General features: G+C 42.9%; 1 protein-coding gene across 2 annotated transcripts in view; it reads right to left on the bottom strand.

Moving 5' to 3' along the window:
* toy (paired box 6 protein twin of eyeless) overlaps positions 1-27,970 on the bottom strand; it is a 55,521-nt gene that overhangs the window by 10,068 nt on the left and 17,483 nt on the right. Inside the window, exons 3-9 of one of the 2 annotated variants that reach the window (XM_012290318.2) lie at positions 18,418-18,670; positions 17,717-17,897; positions 12,181-12,457; positions 7,916-8,080; positions 7,155-7,237; positions 1,733-1,959; positions 726-982 (exon numbers count right to left, since the gene is read on the bottom strand). In XM_012290318.2, coding sequence (XP_012145708.1) covers positions 726-982; positions 1,733-1,959; positions 7,155-7,237; positions 7,916-8,080; positions 12,181-12,457; positions 17,717-17,897; positions 18,418-18,670 — 1,443 coding nt within the window. The remainder of the gene's footprint in view (positions 1-725; positions 983-1,732; positions 1,960-7,154; positions 7,238-7,915; positions 8,081-12,180; positions 12,458-17,716; positions 17,898-18,417; positions 18,671-27,970) is intronic. The other variant, XM_076532102.1, reaches the window with a different exon arrangement.

Raw genomic sequence — 27,970 nt, 5'->3', positions numbered from 1 at the left:
GTTTACAGTACTTGCATGTCGAGTACGTTGTGGCGAAGTTCGATAATTTTAAGGTAAACGTTAGCAAAGAAATTCGTAGCAAAGCAGAATTTGAAAGATTATTCGATTTTGATATTGCATGTATGCGTAAACTCAGATGGATCTATGTTTGATGACGTATATGCACGTCTTTCTAAAAAGTAAGATTAGAACCCTCTGAATTTCAAATTGATACACAGGCTGTTTCACTTTTGCATCGATAATTGATGCCAGCATATTCTATGATTAAGGAACATGTTATATAGACACAGGGTCATAAATGTTTTATTATAAGCTTATAATAAAAATGCTACAGGTGTGTTTGATTCATCAGTCATGTCTGCCAAAGTTGTTCAAATTGTCGTTCATAAATACAGAGCATCGCTGATAAAGTGAATCTGTCATTCGAATTTCACCTTGATGATCACTTTATCCAGTAATGCAGAATCAAATAAGTAAATTTTGGGATCTTATAAAGTCGACCGATACCTTGGATAAAAGCGAAGCACCTTGTGTAATTAATCACGCGTAATGAAGAGCCAGTAAGGAGAAATCAACAGCACGCAGTAGTTTCGAAAAGGGCGCGCAGACAAGGTTGCAAGCGACCTTGATTAACGCGTAAGCAGAGGTGGCGACGAAGCGGGTACCGGTAGACGGCCTTGAAGATTCAGCAAGAACAAACAAACAATCCTTAAGCGGAAACTCACCAGTAGCGGTCGAGGTCGTCGGCTGGTAGGGTGCACCACCTGGTCCTGCAGGCTGTCCTCCGGGTGTAGTGGGGGTTCCACCATGAGAGGTCGGTATACCGCGATGGGGTTGCGAGTGCGCAGCAGTGCTGTGTGCATGGGAGTAAGACTGCGTCAACGAGTGAAGAGGCTCGTGGAACACATACGCTGGATATCCCTCGGCGCGTTGCTGAAGACAGCTTCCACCCATTGACCCGCCCAAGCTGCTTGACATCGAGCTGCGAGAAAACGGATCCGCGTCAGAGGAAAATGCTAACCGGAGGAGGCCAATCTCCGCGATTCCATGGGATCTCGAAACGACTTCCGTCAAACGATCTCGCGAGCTTTGCTAGACGAGCTTTTTCTGCCCTCTTCCAGGAAGAACGGCTTCTACGTAGATAACGATCTCTTACGCTCGCGATCTATTACGACTCTGACGTACGACCTCTCGATCGGTAAAGGGATTTTATGTAGATATATTTTTTTGGGGAACGTATTTCCTTTCGCAGTACGACTTTGCAAGTCATTTGATATAATTATTTAATAATTTCAGGAATTTTATATCTTGTCAAGGGTTCATGGCTGTACAAACTATATTCGAACGTCATATAAGTCACGAAGGTACGTAACAGAAATTGTTTCGAGAATTTAGATTATACTTCTTATCTGCAAATCTCTACAATTTCAAGTAACATTCTAATCCAATCACTAAATCCTATAAATACTGAATCCCGATAAATACGAAGAGGTTACAGCAGTATGCCATTTTATGATTTTTATTAAAAAAATTCTTAATATAATCTGAACCACATGTCGCTTGACAGTGTCACGTGGTCAAAAACTCGTTTTATAAATTAAATTTCATACAGAAAGCAATTTTGTTTTTAATACTTGTATAAGAAGAAGAATTGTGAATTTTGATAATCCTGAAGGATTTAAATCTGTTGAAGTAGGGGTTGAAGAAAATGAAGCGTCGAAAGAATAATTACCTGTAAGTGTCAGGCATCGTAGCGATCGGCTGCGGTATCGACGAGTACATGGCGTTGAATCCGGCATTTAAGGGTAACCGTGGGGTGGCAGGGGTTGCAGCCGGGGGTGCGGTGCTGCTGCTTCCACCGCTGCTACCGCCGCCGACTACCTGATCGACGGCTGCTCTCCTTTGGTTCCGTAATTTCTCCTCTCGACGCCACTTCGCCCTGCGATTACTGAACCACACCTGCAACCGACGCAATGACGGTGCTTTTGTCACGATAAGGGCGTCACTCCGCGCGATGTATTCGCATTATCCGCACCTATCCATCCTCGCACTCTCGCGCGCTCATTCTACTTTCACACTTGTCGCCTACTCCCGCACCTTTCTTTCATTCTCTCCTCCTCCAATCATCCATTTTTACTACCATTCTATCCTCCTCCACCCTTTCTGCTCCACCGTCCTTTCCCTTCGCCTCTTTTCTCCTTTGCTCTCCGCTTTTTCTACCACCCCTCTCTCTTTTCTATTCTCGACCACCTAGCTGCAACGCGAAATCTAGATACTTTTTTCTACCTCCTAGAAAAACCGGGGCCCACAGGCGAGTTTGCACGAGACTCTCCTGCAGTTTGTTAATTGCGATTGAGCAGTTGTCGGACGGGAAATTGAGTTACTCCCGCTGCACTCCACACCGTTTCTTTCTCTCTTTTTCACCGACGCTGCATCTCGTTTTGTTTTTCCTATATTTTTTCGGCAAACGCTCGTTTTCGGGCGTCGAGAATAGTTCTACGCTATGGAGAATAGTAAGCTTCTATAGAGAAATCCCGTCAACGAACACGCCATTGTTTGGAAAGGAAAAAGTGATACCAGGAAAGGGGTCCATTCGTACAAGCTAATTTCCAAATTCTCAAATGACAAACTCCTCACCCAACATCGAAAACTTGAACATCCAAAATCCCAAAATTACCCTCGGAAAAAATTGTAGTTAAAGGTTTAAAACGTTTTTGAATTGGTTCGAAATACAAGGTACATCTTGACAACATCCGATAATCGCCAGGTAAACCGTTGTTCCCTTTTTCGCTCAGCTTTTGTTCCCTGGCTTTTTCTGATTATGTTTTTCGTTTCATCAATAACTCGACCGAATGCATACAAATTAGCGGCAGAATCGAGGGGAATAATGCCGTTGGCTGCGTTCCACTCGCGCATTGTTAGCGTCCTCGCCGGCGTATGGTAATTGAGAAAGTTGCGCTCATTGTTGGCCATCGAATTTTTATATCGTTATTCTCATTACCGTGAAAACGTTGAGCGCTTTTCGCGAGCGAAATAGCCGACGTAGCGATTGTCGGCTATTAATAAAGCACCGGTTGTAAATCAAAATGTGCTCGTTGCAGTTTGTTTTTTTCTTCTTCGTGCAAATGAGCCGAGCAATCGATTTGTTGAATTATGAAACAGCTTGGCTGTTTCCGTTTTTCTTTTTGCTCTTGTATTTTTTTCGGGAGGGGGTGGTGGAATGGATATTCGGCAAAATTCGATTGCGGGATAAATTTGGAGGGAGCGAAGAATGACGGAACGCATCAGAGGGAAAAATTACGATGTAATCTGAAGCGTGTTTATGCCACGAGCGATTCGGGAGCGGGGGAAATCGACAAATCGAAGGGAGAGAATCCTCTTATAGCGACGAGGTATCTTGGAAATCAGGAAATCCGTGAAAGCGCGACAAAGAACTTAAGCTCCGATACGATGTTCCAGGTTACAGGTTATTATGACCATCTTCGGAACTCGCGTGAGAAATCTTTGAGGAAATCTGTCAGCGATGATACCTTTCTGATTTTTCTTTACACTTTGACATTGCTTAATTGACATTATGCCTCGAACATTATGTTTCATCACATGATGACATGTATTTTCCTCTGCTATTTATACGTCGTAACTGATAGTTGGAACTGACTCATTTATAATCGTCAGTTAACAAGAATTGTATAGGTAATATAAGTGTCTCAAAACGTTTCAAGAAATTCGAAAAAAATTCAAGGATCTCCACAAAGCGAATATGTCCATCATTTTCAACCTTGATCACAACGTATACATAGGATTTAACCGTTCCAGATTAAATTATACCACAAACAATAAAAATAGTAATATTCAAAAAGTGTACGTGCGAAGTAGAACGGGATAGATCTAACGAATTCTCGGGTTCAATATTCAAGGACGAAAGTTTTCAATTTGTTTGAAGGTAAAGAATGATCACACGGGACCACCGTGGTCGCCGAAGAAAATTCAGGATTATTTAGTCCGTGGCGAAACTTGATCTTGAACAGTGCACACCCGGCGGCCTTCAATTGAATCACGAAGAAAAACAAATAAAATAAATTTCATCCTGCCAGCGACGTAGCAAATCGTGTTCTAGCACCCCACCGGCAAATATTCCACCATTCGCCGGCAGCGAGGCTCCTTTCGCCCAATACCGTCGTTCCTCGTAAACTCGTCCTACCACGTCCCGAAAACTCGTTTGAATCGATCCATTCGGAATTCCACGAACCCGGTTCACCACCGTTCCCGTCCTTCACGGCGAACGCGTACCTTCTGCTTTGATTGGCAATGTTTAGAAGATGGCGTCTCACGCGAATTTTAAGGAGATTCTACCACGAAACCCACCGTCTCGATGCTTCGCTCATCTACTTTCTTCTCCCATCGATTCTTGTTACTTCCCTTATTTGCGGGATATTTTTCGACGCTCCAAGTAGATCGTTGAAAGTCCTCAAAGTTTTCGTGCGTTCTTTTTACCTCGATACTTTGTGAAACACTTTTTGGATTTCGAAGTTACAGCGGTTTTGTTTCAAGTTATTTTCTTGTTCTTGTTTGGCATATATTTTCAAGAGAAACGGGAAGCAAGTTGTGATAAATTTGAACTACTTGAGAAAATTGTTATTACAGGCACGAAGTGGTTTGGAGCAAATTTGCATATGTCCAAATTTAGAGATGATACATGTGAGGCAGAATGATACAAATGATTAAATTCGAGGGAACCAATTGTTCGTCGTTCTACCATGTTAAAATAGAAAATGGATAGCGAAAGTTTTCGAAGACAGGCTGAGATTTGATAGCAGAACGAGTGATCTTTGAGGGATCGCGGATAGTTGGCCATGGCGCACATGGATGATCTGTCCAACGCCATAGATGATAATCGGGCAACGGCAGTATTGCGCGGCATGGCGAAACTCGTGCGAGTATTCAAGGTATAGGTGGAAAAGCGAGGAACAACCAATCAGAGGGCAACCTCCCTGGGGACTCGACGTTGCCATGGTTGCGTTCGAACCCTCTTAGGCCGTCTGCTGGATCCCTCACAACTGGCTCGGGATATACCACGGCGCGATGTGGCGTTTCGTAACGTTCCCTGGCGTGCCGTGTCGGCGAGAGTCCGTGCCACGCCATACCATGCCATGTCCTACCACGCCAAGCTTTGTTTTACCCCATAGCTTCAGCTACTCGTCTGTTCGTTCTCCTTCCTCCTCCGTTTGTTCGTTTGTCCGACGACGACGCTCGAGTCCGGTGGTGGAACGATTCCTTTCTACTCCCTCCCCCCCTGTTTTCCTTCTCCTTCTCTCTTTCCGTTTATCTCGCAGTCTCTCTCGCTCACTGTCCCTTTCTCTTACTCCCTGTCTCTCCCCCTTTTTCGCTCGCTGATCCTCCTTCTCTCTCTGCCTTTGCCTCTCGCACCGGCACTCCCGGTTTCCTGCACTTAGCAAGATCAATACCAGCCAACGAGGCTTGAAAACATGCGTCAACATGGTCTTGCACTGTTTGTACGTCCACATAACGCTCAGCGCCCGGTTACTACCATCGACGCGAAAGCCCGCCGGCCACTTCACCACCCCCTATATCCCGGGGTGAGCCAGGTGAGGGAGGGCGGTCGGATAGCAAGAGGGTCGAACACAGGCCGAGCCAACGGCACGGCGCGGCCAAACAATGTTCGATAAGGCTGCGTACATATTAGCTCGTACACGTCACCCCATGGCTCGAACAACCATCGATGTTATATTAATTAATTGCGATACACTTCGCTACCACTGGCCATACCAACGTTGTATCCGCAGCGTTGCCTCCATACTTGACCATGATCTCCCTGTCCGAAGTTAGCCTGGCTATCCCTGGTAATCCTTAACACACGTTACCACAGACATGTGGTCAGCCAAGTATCTCGACAACGAAGATGATAGTCTTTGCCAAACCTAACAGGCCATCTTCCATGCGCCTGGGTTACTTGCTTGGGTGGGCCTGGCAACTTGCCTGCTGCGCTACCATAGCGTAAACGTGTCTTAATGTAAACGTGCCTTAATGTAAACGCGTCTTTAGGAGTCGTTTAGACCAGACAAGTAGTGTGAGGTAAACAGTCAGAGTGTGGAAGGTTGTCTGCTAGGCCTGCCTTTTAGAATCTTGTACTACTTGTTCGCATCTAGCAGATTATCTCTTCACTTCTAGGTTACATGGACCACTTCATTAAAAATACCTTTGCACTAGATAAGTGCAACAGACAAGTAAATAGAGTCACAAATAAATCGGATAGTTTGTAAGATGTGGATCGTCATCCCCTTGGATTACCTGGCCATTTGCCTATCACAGTATAGTGTAAATCCTTAAGTGGCCAAGCATGTAATCTAGAAGCGGATAGACTGCTTCGCTGTCTTCTTCAGTCTTTGTGTACTTGGGCAGTTCTGGTTACTTGTTCGCTACACTTGTCTCTCGATACTTGCGTAAACTAAACGGTCTCTGATGACGCGGTCGCATTAAGTACACTACAGAGAATACAGAAGGCAAGTCATGAGTAGATCAGACCTACTTAGACAAGTAACACGGAGAGTGGAAATAGCTTGCCAAACCTGGAGAATCCTGCTTCAAAACTTGACCATCTCCGATTTTAACACGCGAAATCCGAAGTAATGGACGTCACGAGAAAAATTGAAGGAACCATCGTGCAAAGCTTGGAAGAAGATCGAAAGAATGTTTGACCGTAGCTAGGGAATCTCGAAAAGCGAAGTAGCGGGTGTCGCGCGAAGACGTAAAAGAGGCCAAGAGAAAAGGAAAGCGGGAAGACCAGTGGGAAGATAAAATCCCCGAGGTGGTCCGTGCTCACGGATTTCCAGTCGTCGAAGGTGTTTAACGTCCCCACGTACCGTGGTCACGCGTTTAAAGCGTTTAACCGAAAGGGCGTCGTCGCACTTACCAGCCGCCCTCTTCAGGAGCAGCCAGCCACGGGAGAAGACGTCGAAAGCGGAAGAGAGGGCTAGGATAGAAGGAGCCGAAGCAAGGGGCAGAAAAAAAACGAGCGAAGAGAACAAGGGAGAGACATCGAGCAGAGAAGGAAAAAGGGAAAGAGGAGAGAGAAAAGGTGGGTGGAGCGAACGAGAAAGAGGAGGCACACGCCGCATTCGCACATTCACACTCACCTGGATACGTGCCTCAGGCAATCCAATCTTCTCGGCGAGACGCTCCCGTGCAAACACGTCCGGGTAATGTGTCCGCTCGAATTCTAAAACGAAACCCGTTTGCAACAAGTGCTCGTTATTAAACGTGCCTCCGGTGGGTCGCCTGGTGTGTTTCGCGCTCCGGATACACCTACGTTTATGTACATGTGCGGGTAACGCGTCGGTAATACACGCTCGTATATAATTCTGTATTAATCGCGCATAATTTCGATTCACCGCGGGACCAGATTAAAAGGATAATTATCAACGATACTCGAACGTCGGCCGACTTGAATGGTCGCGGATCCAATTAAAGCAGTTCTACCGGCCGCTCGTGCTTCCGGGAGAGACCGATATTTCGAGGAAAAGCAGCAATTTATTTCGTTCGTCTGAATACGTTGCACACGTATTGGAATTATGTGCGCTCGATCGGAAAAAAGCTGAAGATGCGCGCATTTTTCCCTTGTCGTTTCATGAATCGTGAAAAATGTCGTAAAATGATGCCGAACGAATGAGCACGGAGTAAAATGTTAGGAAACAGATGTCACGCTACAAGCTTTAAGAATTAAGGAGTTTACTCTAAATATAATTAAACTCAATTTGATTCGTTCTTTTTTACCGTAATAACCAAATATGCTGGTTTTACAACCTTACTCCTTTTGCAAATATACAACTATCATCGTGATTCTTGAAACTTTCAGCGTAACTTTTGAAACTGTATCAAAAAGGGGTGCAATACTAACCTTTCTCCAGGCTGTCGATCTGTTCGTTGGAGAACGATGTTCGATTACGTTGCAGCTTCCGCTTTAACCTCAGTCGAACCTGCGAATCCTCGTCGCCGGATGAATTGTGCTCGGAATTGCCGTCCGACGTTGTTTCCTGCTGATGCGACAACAGAGAGCCGGTGTCTGAAAGCATATATGAACGAAAACAACGTCAAACAAATTACCATCATTGTCTTCAACTGTAATATCGAGTTACATCATAAGTACTGTTAATCATTGAGTCACAGGCTAATGTGTGATCCTCCGATCGTTTCTATATATGTAAATACATATTGATCAGAACTGGAAAGAAGTATCAGCTTTTCCTCTATAGTTATACGATTCAATGAATACTATTAATTGCTTAGACCAATCACGCAGTTGATGCAACAAATATGTAAATAAAGAGTCAGACTCATGTGCAATCTTTCCAACTCTGAATAAAAGCTTGTTACACAAGAAGATTAGGTTCGGTACTGCTAACATGTTCGGGGAAGTTTAATACGCAGTTCTTATGAGTAAAACCGTCGAGAGACGTAACCAGGAAATTTTATCCTGTCATCCTCCATTCCGTTTACTCTACATACGAGCACCGATTGAACGGGACCGCAGTAACGATTCGACTCTGTTCGAGCAATCCAAACATGCCTACCCAAAGTCACAAGTTGTACCCCGTGCAAGAAAGCAAAGGCACCGTTCCCGAAGTTAAGACGAGCCAAAGTTTGCGCGAATTCCCATGGAACATCGTAATCGGCGTCGAAGGAACAAGCTTGGGCTTATTCTCTCGTTAACCGTGGAACGCGCAGCTAATTTAGCGAGCGTAGGAGCTTCGGAGGTCCGCGAGGAAGCGGAGAAAATTCGGAAGAGGGCGATTCGACGACCCGACCGTTGCCATTCGAACTTTCCGCCGCTTGGCTCGAGGAGAGCGATCCAATTAAGGGTAGCTGGGGTCCCGTGGTATCCAGTTGCCGCGATTTCGCAGCGCAACTAATGTCCTCGGAATTCCTAGACAGCCGAGGACTAGGCATCCGCGCAGTCTTCGCCCGATAGCAGCCGGTGTTGGTTGCGTACGCACACACTCGCGAAGCGGAGCCGTCGTCGGCTCCCGGTGAGCCGCGATTACTTTCCGCCTCTGCGCACCGAACCCTCGCCCTCTTTCCATCCCTCCCGATACCTTCCTGCCATTTCCCTTTCCCTCTGCCCCCGTGTCCGTCCCTCCGTGCTCCACGTCTACCTATATATTTGCCCTTACGCGGTATATATGTATTTCTAGCTGTACCTATATATCGTCCGCTCGTCAGCTGCTCGCTTTCTCGTTCGCTCATCTCCCGCGCATCGCAACCCCTCCCCGCCCCCTCGCTCGCCCCTACGAAATCTCTCACCCTACTCACTTTCCACCACCCACTGCCTCTCGCGTACCCTTCTGCCGATTCGAAATACCGTCACCCTCAAACATACACTACCCGCAACCTCTTCGTCCCTCGAGCGAAACCGACCACCCCCTCCGCACCCTCACGGAATATTCCCTTTTCTGTTCTCGCTGACACCCCTCCTGGCCGCGTAACGACCGACGATTTCGGGATAGAGTCCGTTTCGCAGCCTGGATCGTTGGCTTTAATTTTCTAGGTGACGACGCATCGCCGCGTACACGGGCTTCAAACGAGATATACGCTCTTCGATCGGATATCGGATCCTAGTCGCAATTAGACGCGCACGAGATTTTGTTTCATAGATTTTCTACGGTTTTCGTTCACTATTGTTAAGCTAATTTATTAATTTTGAGATCGGTCAACTTTTTATGCGGATTACAGAAATAGTGTCCCCATTTGATGGGCAGGTCAAATGCCCGAAGAAGAGGTCACGGGCACTATTATGTACGGATAGCTGGATGGGAAAGCGACATCGATAACGAATTTCCCTAATTTGACGCGATTCGACGCGACACGATTCAATTCGACATGATTCGACTTGATGCGATTAAGCTCGATACTACTCGACGGGATTCAACTGGATGCGGTTGGATTCGGTGCAATGCGGTTCATTTCGAATTCAATTCGCAACTTATCAATTAGTTACATGCTCTGACAAGAAGAGTAAAAGCATTTACCACCGTAGATAAAAGAATTTCTTCCAAATGAATATCCATTGGTAACAATTAATAATCACATATTTTATATGCAACGATAAAAATTTTAACGATCAATATTATGCGATGATCAATGTATTTAATATCTATAATGCAGTTGAAAGTAAAACTAAAATCAGTGTAAAGCGACACGAAATTTACCCTGAGACAAATGCCCCGTTGAGGTTTGGACTACTTATGTCCGTGATACCGTCTACCGGTGTCCGCTCGAATTGGAGAGCTGTTGGTCGTTGACGAAAATAATCTACCGTTCATAATTTCTGTAATCTGCTTATTGGGCGCGGTTACACTCGGAATTGTCGTCGGTGGAACAATTTCGGGCGCGATCCGAACCGCAGGGTCCGATTACGGTGATCCTATTAGGAGAGACGTTTCGATTCAACGACACCAGGTATGCCTTTCTTCGAAAGTCGAAACTGGCAACGACCGATGCGCGAGGTATCGTGGAATTATAGCTTCGTACAATGCCAGGGTTCGTTCGTGGAAGACTCGTAAAAACGAGAAAGGCGAGGGTGTCGCGCGCGTACCACCAGATTATAATACCCTCGAGGGTGCTCCCTTGACTTTTACCTTCCTTCGACCATTGTGGATCTGCCAACGCTCGAGAAGAAGTGGATCAACTATTGAGACCGAATTCCTGCGAACGTTTGTTCGATTCTATAGCTTCTCGAACGCGTGAAAGGAAGAAGAAGAATACCCAGAAGCACGTACACTTTGAACATCGACAATAATTCCGTTTACCTACGGCGGTCTATTGAAACATTCGGTGTAACGTATTTAAACACATTTTGGTATAATTTAATTATGCTGTTAGAGACTGATTAGTAGAGTCGAGTGATGACAACATGGAGGACATGCAGCTACGAAGGAATGTTCTATTTTTGAGCACACTTTTCAAATAGAAGATGTGAATAGCGTACATAGTTTGATAGTATTATTATTAATACATTACATGATGATCCATTTATGACAACTCAATGCTAATTTCATTTATTAGCTTCAAATAGGACCTTCTTCAACACTACACCGAACGTTATTTATAACTGACTCCTTACGAAAGCAAATATTAACGTTATTTTCGTTTCTAAGGATTTCTATAAAATTAATAATGCTCCTCTCAATTTCTCGCCCTATAATTACCAACGACCGTATATTAATACGTTACATGACCGTTACATTATAACTGTCCTTACAAAGCAACTAATCTTATCTTCGCATTCAATAATTTCTAAGAAACTAAAAATACCTATTTCCATCAACGATTCCCCTCTTTATATAATTATTATCGATGGACGAAGTTAATTATTTCGTGTAAGATGTATGTTGTAACGATTGAGCCACCAGTATTTATACAATTGTCTTCCCATTTAGTATAAAATGGATGTAACAAAGGACACGTAAATGGCAAACGTCTTACGTGATTAGCGTCCATTAGACTTCGTAATTAACAAAGTTTCAAAGGTAATTGTAAATTCATTCGAATTGTTCGTTTTACCGTAAAACAAGTTTTGATCACATAACTATTGAAATCGTTCAGAAGATTGTCGATAACAGAAGGTACTCTAAATGGGGCAATTGTTTCTCGCTGTGTGATCTTGACCTCTCAGAAAAATCTACTCTTCTTGCATATACTCGACGCAAGACTGTTAATGTGATAGGTCACATACATGTCAATTGATTTGTCAAAACCATTTGACCGTTGAAAAATCGCTTTACATCGAGGTTAAAGGAGCTGAAAACTGTTGGCTGAAGACTGTTTTCTAAGAACCTTATCAAAAATCCAATATTTGTTGAAAACTCCCTGTATGTTGATATCAGAATTGTCACCGTGCTATCTTTTGTCATAATTGACTCCATACTGTCATGGTACGATGTTTTAAAGCTACATAGTACCAAACCAAGAATCAAAAACTATATACCAAATCAGTAGCAAAAATGATTTTCCTACACGTCCACTTAGAAGCTACCTTTACCACACAAGTTTCTTTCCGAAATCGTGTAACTTTCTTCTGACACATTTCATGTATCGCCTCTTTAAAAATGTTCGAGTGGATCGAAATGCCTTGTACATTAGTAGAAACCTTGTATCAGTGCTTACCGCTTCGTTTGAGCAGGGAATCGTCGCGGCCGTGAAGTTGGCTGCCCGGTAGCAAGGACTGTCCAGAGCCGGGGGTTGCTGCCGTTGGAATTCCCGTGGCCAGAGGATGATGAGAGGGTGTAGCCGAATACCATGCCGGGGGCCAACCTGCAGCCTGGCCATTGAACATCCGAAGCTTATCGTAGACACTCTCGGCACCCTGATGCGCTTGTACCGCTGCCGCCTGTTGCTCCTTCTGCGAGGCCAGGTTCCTCAGCACCCTGTTGATGGACGACACCTACGGATCACGAACAATCTCCGTCACAGAGCTGCACAAGTCACCATGATGCTATACCGGCGTCTCGCTTTGAACATACTTTTCGACCGACGACAAATTTTGAAGAATCGACTGCGCCGAGTCATTCTGCTTACATTGGTCAATTTGAAACGCACAATGAAGATCTGCCTTTCTTAAGAAAAATATGACAATTACGAGAAGTAAATCTCTCTCGTTGACTTTGAAGGATTTTACAGTTTGGTGTTGAGACAAAAAGATATAGAGATTTGACGATTCTGGAATATGAGGATTTAGGGTTTGTCTAGGTATTTGAGGATTTCTTAGAGATTTTAGGATTTTTAAACTTTTATGAGGATTTGTGAACTTAAAAATTGGAGTACCTAGGAAAGAAGTTTGTTTGGAAATTTTTACGGGATTTCAAAATTATATTACAACTTCTGTAATAAGAGTTCATATGTGTATTAAGGAGAACAGGAACTTTGAAGATAATACAAGGAAAGCAGAGGTAGAGAAGAATCGCTTAATCGATTACCATGAATTTCGAACGTCGTTCGCGCTTAATTAAAGGCGGAATGACGAAGAAAAACGGTGGATCGCAAGGAAGGAGACGGCACTTTGAAAAGTTTCGGCCGACTTCTTTGCTCGTGGCGCGACAATCATTTCCATAGTTACATCGGTTGTCTCTCGCTCGCCACCCCCGCCATCGGGATTTCTTCCTTTCTCTTTCTCTTTAGCGACCTTCAAGTTGAGGGAGAGACTACCCAGATGAAAGGACACCGCCATCCAATTATTATTACATAAAACGGTTTCCATGGCTCTTCGCTCCCCTAACCAACGGTAGCACAGTCTTCTTCACCTTGTACCGCGACCGAACCACTGGCTAACTCTAAAGTTATAACGAGCCACGGGAGCGAGCCTTGTGCTCTCGACTCGTACATAATAGTCTCGCTGTTCTACGCTGCACCACCACCCTATAACCACCCTCTCTCTTCTCTCTCTCTTCTTCAACCCCCAACATCGACTTGTCGACGGTGCACCGGCAAGTCGAACATAACCCGAACTGCACTGCTCCCATGGATCCCTGCGGATCGAGGATATCGAGCGAAGCTTCTTAATTACGGGCTTCTCGTTGAAAGGTTCGACGAGAGAGGTACGACGAGTGCAAAGCCGATCCTTCTCGCGTGGCTCGACTTAAGACCTTAGGAATAATGGTTGTATGCCGTCGGGTGCCAACGACGTTGTTGGTTCGAGTGCTGCGTACGCTCCAGGCTGGGTCAAGTGGGGCCCGCGTTATTACGTCGAATGAAAGCCGATAAATTCAATCGCGCTTTTTGTTTGCGACACGATGGGATCGATCGAGTCGAGTACCGGTTTCTATAGCTATAGCTCCAGTAACGCTTTATTATAAGCGAAACACCCTTTATGTGCTTCTGTTTAATGGCAACAGAATCTCTACGACTGCCAACGTTTTGCGTGTCAGCTTTGTTTGTCGCGAGTAATCGACGCGAAAATCGAACGCAATCAAGTACTCCTGCTTAAACAATCAATAAGAATTTTCGAAAATCAAATTTTCTCTTCAAATACCTTGTCCTACAAATTCTAATCATTGTAAATATTTAATCCATCTCCAAATCTGCAAATGCTTAAAAATCCTTCAAAACCAACGAGCAGAAAATTACTTCACCCTCGATCGTCATATTTCTCGTAGAGGAGACAAATTCCCTCTTGAATATGCAACTCGAATTTCGATTTGGTGTTTCAAAAATCTTTCACATTAAATGTGGCATTTTCTAAAAGACATGATAAATTAGTGACGTGTAATGAATTACGTATCGCAACGAACTGTTTTCCAGTAGGCGAATCTCCGGCGATGGACGCACGTCGCTTTCCAATGCGGTTCCATGATCTCAGGAAATTGCGCGAGCTATTGAAAAGCAGCGCGAAGCAGTTCCAAACAAACGAAAAGCGATTTCGCGGCAGACCAAGCCACCACGTTCCTTAACCGGAATCAATCGGACGGGAGTTGCGAGAAGGGGGTTGGGTGGCTCGGGGATGGAAAGTTCGTATCGCAAGATTCGCCTCAATCCCGCGGAATAATGGCTGCGGGAGAACGAAAAGGACATTTGCAGACTAAATGCACGTAGCAGCGTAGCTAGGTAGCTAGGTAGCCAGCTACGCTAGCTGTAGCCTAGGCTTTCCATCATCAAACCAAGCAAGCCGCTCTACGCTCCGCTCCACTCGGCTCCCGCCGCACAACAGCCGCAGCACCGATGCAGACCATTACACGCGCGACCGGACACGAATAATTGTGCAACACGCTTAACTGATCCCATTCACCCTGATTCTACCCGCTTCCATCCGCTCGTCGGCGACTAACCCCGTCGCACCCCATTGCCGCACGATATGTACCCACCGCAACAGCCAACGCCAGTACCACCACCTACCATCATCGTCATTGCTATCATTACCGTTAACGTCGTTGTCATTGTCCAGACAATTGTCGTCATCGAATAAATCCAAGATTACGAAACAGCCATTCGGTAACACCCTTCTTTCTACGTCTCTTTGTACTTTGCTCACGTTCCGATTTTAGAACGCTGAGGTTCAGGGAAATAGGGGAAGTAGGCTAAATGTGGGCTATTTTTATTTCAGGACATATTGATAAGCTTGTTAAATATTTCAGTTTAATTTGTTCCTATGGTTGCTTTGTGGTTTAGAAATTTGATGACAAATGTGATGATCTAAATATTTGGGAATCTAGAAATTTAGGATAAGACTATGTGGATGTAGAATTATGAGGACATAGTAACTTAACAACGTAGAAATTTATGGGTGTTAGATACACCTCAAGATTGTCTCATGACTGAAAGCAACCACCCTTCATTTGCTCTACTCAAGTGTACTTTGTACAAGTGTAAGTCTTCGTATGCTACTACTAACGTATTGATATTAAAATAAAAAACAGGAAATAGGTCTACCAAAGAAGAAATAATTCCCAAAAAAGAAAATAATTCTAAAGACCAACAAGAATGAACTTGTCAAGTTTATTCGATCACGAAGGGAGTAAGAATACCTAGACGATAAACTACTATAACCATTGGTAATTCTTCGCAAGCACAATCCCGGGTAGCAAACAGACGCCCATTTTGATGGTACCGATTTCAAAAGACCGCCACACAATCGACAACCCAGAACGTATCTCTATCAATTCCACAAGCACCGGACAATTCTATCGCGATCCTCTCTGATGTCCCGGCTACGCTTACAAGCCTGCCCACGCTGATCATTATAAAGACTCCGAGTTAAAAGCTGAAACGTACCGTGCCATCGGAACGAGCTCGATGTTTCTTTACGAACGACGTAGGATAACTATCGACAGAGGGTCGCGTTCGTTCGCGTGCACACAGACATACTGATTGATCACCCTCACCGGTACCGTCGTTCCTCTGTTCCGAACATCGACTACGTAACCGGGCAAAAGCGAGTACCAGCCGACGGATAACGACTCGTACGCGTGCTATCCCCTTTCAGACATCCGTGGGGTAGTATTCCGTTGTACAGAGGAATGTGGAAGAAGCTAGATAGCTCTACTATCTTAGATGTAGGACTGTAGCTTAGATGTAACTTGTTAGGAAGGTTTTTAGTATTAGACATCCATTGCTAATATAGTGGGAGACCTCTTGAAATATCTGAAGTATACCCTGTGTTCTGTTGAACACAGGAACTCGAAGTTAGAGGTAGCTGTACTATCTCAGACCTAGGACTCTATCACCTCAGGTGTAACTTGTTAAGAATGTTTTTAGTGTTAGACATCTACTGCTAACACAATGGGAGACACCTTGAAATATCTGAAGTATACCCTGTGTTAAAAGTTAAGCATGTTCTGTTGAACACAGGAACTCGAAGTTAGAGGTAGCTGTACTATCTCGGACCTAGGACTCTATCACCTCAGGTGTAACTTGTTAAGAATGATTTTAGTGTTAGACATCTACTGCTAACACAATGGGAGACACCTTGAAATATCTGAAGTACACCCTGTGTTAAAAGTTCGAGAACTTGAAGAAGTTAACTCTAGTGTCTCAGACCTAGGACTCTACCACCTTAGACGTAACTTTGAGTATTAGAAAATTCGTTGTTAACACAATGGGAGACATCTTGAAATATGTGAAGAGCCTGTGTTAAAAGTTGAACGTGCGGTCAAGTTCTAGGGAAATAGTCTGATCGAAGGCACCAGAGGGGTCGAATATCGATACCCAGGAGGGTGGAAAGGATGTTTGGAAGACGGACGTTCGCTCGGCAGAAGAGAGGATTCTTTGAGATCGCAGAAGGGCGATCAGCGAAGCGAGGGTGGACAATGCCGAGGTCCGCGTAATGGACCGATTACCCCTCCCAAGCGATCGTATTGACGAGACTTTGATTAGGGTCGAGTGGCCAGATCCGACGGGTAAGTACCGACCGTCAGGGTGCGCACCCTGATAAACCACCGCCACATACAAAGCGGGTACGTGTCTAGCGAATGAGCATCCCGATCGAGCAACCCCCCGGACTGGAACGCGTCGCCGACACGGGATTCGTCTCCTGCGGAGTCATTGCGCTTTTCTTTTGTCGGTTAAGCGTGGGGTGAACGGGGTCATTTGCTAATTGCGCTCCTGGAACGATTGGAATTCGTTCTTGCGAGCTTTTCACCGAGTTTGAATATCTTTGACTTCGGTTAATGGCACAGAATTTTTTCAGATTGATTAATGCCCGGTAATTTCTGCCTTGCGAATGTGGTTTCGATATCGAACGAATATATGCTTTCAATACTTCGGGGTCTTCGGTGTTTTGCGACAATACTGAAATGTTGATAATAGCCGGTGTTGAATATTAATGTCAAACGGGAAAATGATAGCAAGAATAGGAGACTTTGATGTTGATGATGGTCGTTTGCAATATTTGTAATTTGAAAATGGTGCGCCACATGAATATTAATATGAAACAAAAATAATGAAAAAAGTAGATGACTTTAACGTCTGTGATTACTTTGGACATTTGTAACTATAAAATAGATAATTTGACCTATGTTGCTTCGTGTGTAAAATTGTAGAGTGTATAACCTCTTAGTATTTTTTTTAATGAAACAATTTTTATGTTAAACAATATATTCCAATCATTCTGTATAATATAGTAAAGTGTGTATACATTTTATTTGTCACACTCTGCATATCTCTTGAAGTCTGTTTGATCTTAAAATTTGCAAATAATTACACTGGTACTCACACTAGGAATGTTGTCGTTATTGCAGACACCCTCTTGCAGAAGTCGATCCCGAATCTCCCAAGCAAAAATCGACGGACATTCTCGTTTGTAATCGGCGATCTTATTAACGACCGGCGTGGTTGCTACGCGCGGTTTGCTACCTCCAATTGCACGGGGCTTGATCGAACCAGTTTCGTAGTACCTGCAAAAGAAATAGCATTCAATCAAAAACGTGGCTCCAAGAAACTGATTTCTCATGAATTTAAGAAAAATAGCATCTATAAAAATAATAAAGACTTATCGATTTCAGAAAAATAATGAAATCTCATGAATCCAAAACGATAATGAAATCTTACGAATCTAAGAGAAACAATGAAATCTCTGGATTTAAGAAAAATAGCAAAATCTTATGAACCCAAGAAAAATAATCTCATAGATATAAAAAAGAAATAATGAAATTTCGTGGAACTAAGAAAAATGAGGAAATATCATGAATCCAAAAAAAATAACAAAATCCACGGATTTAAGAAAAATGAGGAAATATTATGAATCTAAGAAAAATAAAGAAATCAGCGAATCTAAGCAAAATAACAAAATCTACAAGTTTAAGAAAATTAATAAATTCTATGAATCTAAAAAAGTAATGAAGTCTTATAGATCTAAGAAGAAGAAGAATTAGGAAATCTGAGAAATATAAGAATGAAAATACAAGAAAGACCAACCTGCCAAGTATCTTGGAAACGCATCCATTGCTGACTTGCAGAATTCGCGAGATGTCGCATGGTCTAGCACCACTGTGGGCCAATTCGACGATCTTCTGCCTCGTAGAGTCTGGCAATGGTCGGCCATTGACGTAAACACCGCCAAGCTGGTTAACCCCGCTGTGTCCTGCAGCCGAGCACCCAAATATTGAGTTCTGTCCGACCATAGAACCCCCGCCAATACCCGCACCACCCCCGTGCATCAAGTCCTCCTCTGTGAATCAAAACGCGCGCAACGTGTATTCTGTCACTTAGCCAGGGTGTCTGGTTGGCCAAACAGCGGCCATGCGTGTACGTGTCCACGCGATGTTCTTATTAGTCTAATTACAGTTCGGATACATCGTCGTTCTCGCTACAGGGACACGTGGCTTCTATTCAAACTACTGAATAGCATCGATGCAGATTAAATTGTATATTCTAGTTACTGATTTATGCTTCTCGATTGCAGTTTCACGAAATTTATCGGTTTAAGATTTGGTTATAGGTTTAGATTAGATAAGCTAGTCTAGGCCAGATAGTCTACTTTAGGGTAGATAGAATAGGGTAGATTTTGATGGAGTTATAATTAGGAGGAGGACTGTTACGTTGTTGAGTGGTGATGTATTAAGATGTGTAGGGAATGTAAGATCTTCAAGGTTTCTTAGGCGTAGTTCTAGTTTGGATATTGGGAGACTTAGGATTTGGAAGTTTGAGGAATTGCAGAGGTGGAAATTTGGGGATATGGTTATTGGGAATTTTGGGAGTTGGGACATTTGGGAATTGGTGAATTTGGGATTTGAGAGATTTGGAATTTGGAACATGTGGGATTTGGGACATGTGGAATTTCGGATATGTGGGATTTGGGATATTTGGGATTTGGGATATGTGGAATTTGGGACAAGCGAGATTTGGGATGTGTAGGATTTGGGACATGTGGGATTTGACACATGTGGGATTCGGGACATGTGAGATATGGGTCGTGTGAGATTTGGGACGTGTGGGATTTGGGATATGTGGGATTTGACACATGTGGGATTCGGGACATTTAGAATTTGGGATATGTGGGATTCGGGACATGTGGGATTTGACACATGTGGAATTCGGAACATGTGGAATTTGGGACATGTGGAATTTGGGATATGTGGGATTTGGAATATGTGGGATTTGGGATATGTGGGATTTGGGATATGTGGGATTTGACACATGTGGGATTCGGAACATTTGGAATTTGGGACATGTGGGATTCGGGACATGTGGAATTCGGGACATGTGGAATTTGGGACATGTGGAATTTGGGATATGTGGGACTTGGGACATGTGGGATTTGGGATATGTGGGATTTGACACATGTGGAATTCGGAACATGTGGAATTCGGAACATGTGGAATTCGGAACATGTGGAATTTGGGACATGTGGAATTTGGGATATGTGGGATTTGGGATATGTGGGATTTGGGATATATGGGATTTGACACATGTGGGATTCGGAACATTTGGAATTTGGGACATGTGGGATTTGACACATGTGGGATTCGGGACATGTGGAATTCGGGACATGTGGAATTTGGGACATGTGGAATTTGGGATATGTGGGACTTGGGACATGTGGGATTTGGGATATGTGGGATTTGACACATGTGGGATTCGGGACATGTGGAATTCGGGACATGTGGAATTTGGGACATGTGGAATTTGGGATATGTGGGATTTGACACATGTAGGATTCGAAACATATGAGATTTGGGACGTGTGAGATTTGGGACGTGTGGGATTTGAGACATGTGGGATTTGGGAAATTTGGGAGTTGGAAAATTTCGAAAATGCAGAATTTCAGGATTTAGACCCTAGGTTTCAAAAACTTGAAAATTGTAGTTGTCGAGAAATGTTGGAAATAACAAAAGATAATTACAAAGACAATTTTACAATAACAAAATCATAAAAAAAAGTGAACAAAACTAACAGTGAACAAATCTAAAATTCATCCCCAAAAATTCTCTATATTTCAAAGAATCGCACAATAATCTTCAACAGGGAATTAATAAATAAGATGAAGTGCAAAATTACAGAGATTTAAAAATGGAAATAGTGAAATTCTGGATGTTTGTGCGGGTCGCAAGGGTGTCCGAGCGACGGATGCAAGAAAGCGCGACAGACAGTCGCAGACGCGGAAACGTGCATCCCCTTTGAGCGTGAAATAAGCACGAAACGCGTGGAATCTCGGCCCTCTGGTGACGCCGGTAAAGGCTGATGAAAACCCGTGGTGGTACGTAACGCACAAAGTGGTTTCATGCGCGGCCGTACAGGCCAGACCATTCAAATTGCGTTTCCAACTATTTCTTGTCGTTTTACGCGGCGTAAAAGCGGCAGATTAATTAAATTCGTTAATTGCAAGATGCATTTAGCGCGTGCAGCCTTCTCCGTGGGCAGCTGTGCGCGGAACACACAGCCAGTAGCCACGCGTTTCGTTTCACCCTTATTCTTTGCACGCTGTCGGCGTCAACACGTAAATTTAGAATGAGCTGCGACAAAACATTAAAAGGCCCACTTTGCATGTTCGTACAGTTGTTTCTTCGTACCTGCTGGAACAGTTGATCCTTTGTCGGTGGGTGTGTTCTGTTATTCGAGGACGGAATTTCAGCCAAAGCGTCGTTGGTTAACGTTACCTTTTTACGTTCCTCAAACGACACGCTTGACAAATTGACGAGAGCCTCGCTCTATAGTCTCGCGCATAAACCGCTTTTCTCCTTGCATTTTCTACAGAAGTTTATTGATTTTTTACGTAAGCAAGAATGTTGCAGTCTCGCGTATTTACTACGTTTTACGGGCGCAAACATCGTCTGTAATGTTTGCAAATAAAGTGCTCCAAATTGCGAATTTAAAAAACCCGAAAGGTTCTTCAAGTCGGTTTGAAATTGCATTTGTACTCTATTAATAATCACCTGTATTCATTTTTACTGTCCATTCATACTGAAATTTTGATTTCATGAATTATATTTGATCAAAAATATTTTCAGAAGCTATCAACATTTTTGAACTGTAAAATTTTGTTCCATAGTTTTATTTTTTTTCTTATCTCTCAGGTTACACTCGTGCCACAAAATCGCAAAGACACGGTTAAACAATATCCTTCGAAAGCGACATTCGCCGCAATTTATTGCGTTAATTCAAGCGTGCGAATAGTAAAAAAGAGTAAAAATCATTTAAACAAGATTTTTGCATTAAAGTGAGGTTAGCGAGCAGCGTTAATTTCCGAGGAACCGGTGATTGTCAAGCGAAAGTAAAAGTCCGTTCGATTATGCATACGAAAAAGACGAAAACGGCGCAACGTTAAGACATTTTCCTTGATCCGATTAAAACGACGGCTACCCTTCGAAAAATCCACTCCGCGGACACCCTATGAATATTCATCGCACAGGGCCAGTTCAATAAACGCGTATGTAAATGTACGAACGAGACACGGAGGTATGTTTCCGATGCATTCAAGGGCCCGTGACGAATCACGGGACGGCTTTGAACGTATTACGCGCCATCTTTGAAGATAAAGTTGGCTGGAACACTCGTGTCGGCTACCGACGATCTAAAATTACATAGTACATCCTTTCACCGAACCAAAGATTATCTCGCAGAGAACAGATTTTGCTCTGTAACGTAGAGTGCTACTGGTCACGAGATCTACGTATTCAACGCTTCTCGTACGTTTACGATGAATTAACTTTTAATCGAAAACACTCTAAGTAGAGTTGGTACGCTGAAATAGTGTAACTGGGATATTTGCGTGGGGTGGACAGTAAGTGGGTTTAGTAATGTTTTGAAAGTGGGAATTTGGGGATTTGGGAATTAGGAGAGGTGGGAATTTGGAGAGATGGGAATTTGGAGGGTTGGGAATTTGAAGAGTTGGGAATTTGGGGTGATGGGAATTTGGAGAGATGGGAATTTGGAGAGTTAGGAATTTGGTGAGTTGGGAATTTGAAGAGATGGAAATTTGGAGAGTTGGGAATTTGGAGGGTTGGGAATTTGGAGAGTTGGGAATTTAGAGGGTTGGGAATTTGAAGAGTTGGGAATTTGGGGTGATGGGAATTTGGAGAGATGGGAATTTGGAGAGTTAGGAATTTGGTGAGTTGGGAATTTGAAGAGATGGAAATTTGGAGAGTTGGAAATTTGGAGAGTTGGGAATTTAGAGAGGGAAATTTGGAGAGTTGGGAATTTGGAGGGTTGGGAATTTGGAGAGTTGGGAATTTAGAGAGATGGAAATTTGGAGAGTGGGGAATTTGGAGAGTTGGGAATTTGGAGGGTTGGGAATTTGAAGAGTTGGGAATTTGAAGGGTTGGGAATTTGGAGGGTTGGGAATTTGAAGAGTTGGGAATTTGGGATGATGGGAATTTGGGGTGATGGGAATTTGGAAAGATGGGAATTTGGAGAGTTAGGAATTTGGTGAATTGGGAATTTGAAGAGATGGAAATTTGGAGAGTTGGAAATTTGAAGAGATGGAAATTTGTAGAGTTGGAAATTTGGAGAGTTGGGAATTTAGAGAGATGGAAATTTGGAGAGCGGGGAATTTTGAGAGTTGGGAATTTGAAGAGATGGAAATTTGGAGAGTTGGGAATTTAGAGAGATAGGAATTTGGAGAATTGGAAATTTGAAGCATTAGGAATTTGAGAATTAGAGAACATGACAACTCGAGAGTTCACAAATACACACCTTTAAAAATGTAAAAACATGAGAATATCAATTTGTCAAGTTACGAAAGGCAAGACCTCGTAGAACGAAAGCCAAAGACAAATTTAACGACGTAATTATACGTCACAATCAATTTCCAGACACTACTACAAGTTCTTAATACATATAATAACAAGATTGAAATGGCGTAGGAAACCGAAGTCCAAGAATACCCGTTTCCAATAATATCGTCCTTTGTCTCGCAAACTCCATCTGTTCGTAGTTATAATTTTATATTTATTTCCTAAATATAGTCTAAATGGCGCATGAAACAGGGAAGTAAAATTACCCGCTTCCGGTTAGATGTTTGCAATAACGTCGACCTTTATCCTGCAATTCTGATTGTCATATTGTATGAATGCGCAGATCGTTGATTGAAACGTTATAATAATTAGATTTAATTCTGATCGTTTCAAAAGGAAATAATAGCTTTCGAATAGAAGGAATGGTGTCGGACAAAGAGACACTCTGCTGGAACATTAAAACACAGATCTCTGCTACACGGTACTATTATTGTGTTTCATATTTTTAAATTGTCAAGTTTTTTACTTTTTCAGATTTTCAGATTTTTAGATTTTTAGATTTTTAGATTTTTAGATTTTTAGATTTTTAGATTTTTAGATTTTTAGATTTTTAGACTTTTAGATTTTTAGATTTTTAGATTTTTAGATTTTTAGATTTTCAGATTTTAATTTTTCAATTATCTAAATTTTCACATTTCCTAAATTTTTATATCTCAAGATTTGTATATTCTAAGTCTTTATATCTCCAGATTTCTATGACCATATATCTCTACGTCTCTTGTATATCTCTATAAGCCTGGATTTCTACGATGGTACATTTCTAGATTCCTAGGTTTCTACATATTCTAACTCCTACATCCCTAAATTCTTGTACCTCTACATGAGATATGTGATACCTACATCCTCACATGTAGATCATCCAGATTTCCACCTCCCTGTACCTCCACATCTTTGGACTTCTACTCTCACATATCCCTAGATTACATCCCTCGATTGCTATGTCTCTACATTCGTATAGGTCTTAATTCCCATTCTGCTAAAAAAGGTTCTCCCACGTTTCCTCCCTCAATATACCATTTTCTCTTAAATCTCGTTTGTTACATAAGCCATCACACAAGCATTGAAATCCCTGAAAACAAAACTCGTCTTCCCTTTGTGGGACGAAGCAAGTACTTGGTCTAGTTTTTCAAGGGTTTAATTCATTATAAAGAGAGTGTGACTTGGACACGAGGTGCACGGAGAAAAAGACGCCCAGTGTAACGCACAAAGTATAAGCCTTTCTTTGTTCCTCTAACGCGTCTCTCTCCCTGTTTCTGTGAACGAGGAGAGCGAATCGTCCGTGGCGACACCGACGACCCGTGCACACGCCACGCCGTCCGCACACATTCTTTATATATAATTTCGCGTTAATCTACGCGACGACCAGCGCAAAAGCGAGTCATGCCGCAAAGTGAGGCAAAAAGGTTCCACTTGGCTGAGCGTGAAACGGGACACAGATTAAATCCCATCCTGCCGTCGCACGACGACGACGACGACGACGACGACGTCGTCGCGGCACCCTTCCTCCTCTTCCGCCACCCCTCTGCCGACACAACCCCTGCCACCCTCGTTCAGAGCCCGCGTCGCCTGCGAGACCCCTGCCGCCCCTCGCGACCAGCCTCCCTCGCCAAACAACCCCTGAACCTACCCGTTCTTAACGCTACGCCGTAGACAAGAGGGGCAAGAGCGGGAAAATTCTGCCATTTCGTTCTCTTTAAGCGCGGAAATACTTGTCTGCTATTTAAGGCATATAAATACATTCCTTGTCGATTAATACCCGATCTTTTCTTCCCTTTACCGGTTGTTTCGATACAAATCATATTAGTTTATAGCTAGTGAACTTGAGGGGAATCACATACCCAATTCATCATTACAGAATAAAACGTTTCAGGTTACAGGCTAAGTTACTGGATTGCTGCAATTAATAGGCAATTGGTATCTGTCGTGGAGGAGTGTCAAAATAATAACTATAACTTTCAAATTGAAAATTCTGTAGTGGTGTCTTTACTCAATTTTTGTAAAGGGGACGGTACTTCAAAATCATGCCAGCAACCCCTTTTTGGGAGTAACGCTAGCTGTGAAACACCCTGTATAATACTAGTACCTTGTAAAATACTACTCTATGCAGTACTATTGTACTCGATAAACTACTAATTTATTAACGTTACTTCTTAATTATTCTACATCCACAATTACCAAAATGAACATAAGGGTTACACAACATGAGTATATATTTACCCCAATCTTACAGAAACGTGTACCTTTTTATTATTTTGAATAAAATTGCTATTTACAGTAGCAACAAATGATTACAGGATGTAACTATGCATACTCCTATGCATATATTACAGCGCAACCTGCTATAACTGTACGGTGGATTTTCTTCTGGATGCATAGTACTTGAAGCTTCGTCCATGATATCCACGTTCCGTTTACGGTGTTCTTTATTTCGGTTGCAATTTTAGCCGACGGAGGAAACTAGCGAGACTAACTGCATCTCGTAAATCGCTGAAAATTCCTCGTTGCACGTGTATGGAATGTTTATAAAATTTTGCAAGAAATTATTCTTGTTTGATATTTTCTAAATTAAAAAATTTAAAGCATTTAAATGTTCAAAGTTTGACATTTAAATTTCCAAATCTATGTACTCAAATGTTCTGTAACCCTCTACCCTCTCTTGAATTCTCCCCATTATCGCGAGATACATCTAACAAACTTGCAACACGTATCAATCCGCATTAACCACAATTTTTCTTCATAAGGTGCTCGAAATTGTCCCACGGTTTGGAAATAATCGTTCCGTGCCTCGATAGCGTTCAAAGACGTAACAAGCGGAATCCTATTAAGCGAAGAGTCGCGCGTGAATAATATGCTCGCAGAAAATATTTTCCTTTCATTCGCGATACGAGCGAGGGAAAATTCGCGGCACGTTTTATTTATTCTCTTGGTGGAGAGGTAACTCTCGTTAAACGTTATTATCACGTCGTTGGAGAGGGTTGAAAAGGAGAGAAGGACGAGATTCACCGGCGAACTAAATTCACGCCACCCAGGAAGCAAGAGTTTCATCTGTGAACGCGACATCAAAGATGGCGTGCGGAGCATACATTCTGTAATGAGTTGAATCGTGGCAAGAGCGAGATTCTCTATCCACCTCTCATCCTTTTGCACCCTTGCTGCTAAGTCTGTCTCCCTTTCTCTCTCTGTTTCTCGCCTCCTCGTTTCTTCCTCTGACGAATTCATTACGGCCAGTGTTAAGAAGCGGCGTTGAATTAGCGGAAGCAACGCCATACTAACGGCGTATATACTCGTTACCGCGCCTCTTATTATTAAAGCCGCAAGGCATCGCGTGTCTTCGTCGCTTTTCACCGTGGAAACCACGGGACCACTGTACATCGAAGTTAGTTGTCGGGTGATTACACTTCGCGCGTTCCTTAATTATAATTGCGAAGTCACAGCTGGTTACGTAATTGGTATTTAAACGTGCACAAGGCAATTTCAAGTCCCACGGCATTCCTTACTTCTACCCTCTCTTTTTCCCAAAACTTCTCACATCTTCACGTCTACTTCACTTCACCGCAAACTACTCATACTACGTCTTCAAACAATTTTTTTTAATTACTCACTTTATTTGTTTTAATCAATCATTTTACATCTGAGGATTTTTATCATTCTAACGCTGGGAACGACCTTCATTCATGAAAAAATTAATAAAATTTTTAAGTGAGTTTTAAAAATTCTCATTGGTTGAAAAAAATTGGAGAGTATATATAGTATGATAATAGCATGTATAACTTGTTATGTCGTAAGGAATTAAACTCTACAAAAATATTTATCTACATATGTACATCTTAATGATATGTATCCACATACATATGTTCAGTTTTGACTAAAAAGGACACATGTATGTATATTACACATGTATATTAAATATGAACACATGCATATTAAAAGAGAAACATAATTACGTGAAAAAGTCCTATCTTTTTCTGACTTCAAAAAATCATCCTTGAGGTAAAAGTATTTAACGATACTAGACACAAAATAGGGTGAAGATGACCGTAAACAAGTAACGTAGTACACGAGTACAGATTGTACGTCGCACATGTGGTTCTCTTTTTCGTCTCCGACATCGTTCCAACTTAAGGGGTTAACATATCGAAAATCGATAATGACATCTCCACTACAATCTAAGTTGGAGCGGCAAGTTCTATCGCGAGTGTGACTCGACACTATAAAGTAAGAAAATTAACTACGCCGTTCGTTTCATCGCGCAACGGGATAAATTATGAAACGAACGGAAAATCTCGAGATGTATTACGAACGATATCCTATTGCCTAGCCGCGGATAATCCCGCACCCTCGACATTTATTACCCCTTGAAAGCCGGCGCAGGTAATCTCCGCAGCTTCAGTTGGCACGCGAGCGGACCGGCACGAGCTCACCCATAACCATTAACAAATCTTGTAGCCTAGCACGATATAAAGTGCTCTCGTGAATCGGCCGTTTGATTCGAATGGCTACGGGGCTTTTATGGGGCAGACAGTGGAGCAGGAAGGCAAACGAGAAGGGAGGGGGTCAAACCGAACCGGAGAAAACTCTGTGAAGAAAGAGAAAAGCACCCTATGCCGCAAGGGTATTTTCTACTCGCAACTGCAGCCACGAGGGGCTATGCCCGAAACACGGGCATTACGATCGTGCGTGCAACCGTAATACGATCCAACCGAACTTCGGATAAACATACACGCCCCTTTTATACA

This window comes from Megachile rotundata, chromosome 5 (genome assembly GCF_050947335.1).
Source record: "Megachile rotundata isolate GNS110a chromosome 5, iyMegRotu1, whole genome shotgun sequence".
Taxonomy (NCBI): Eukaryota; Metazoa; Arthropoda; class Insecta; order Hymenoptera; family Megachilidae; genus Megachile; species Megachile rotundata.
This window is presented reverse-complemented; position numbering and strand designations above follow the sequence as displayed.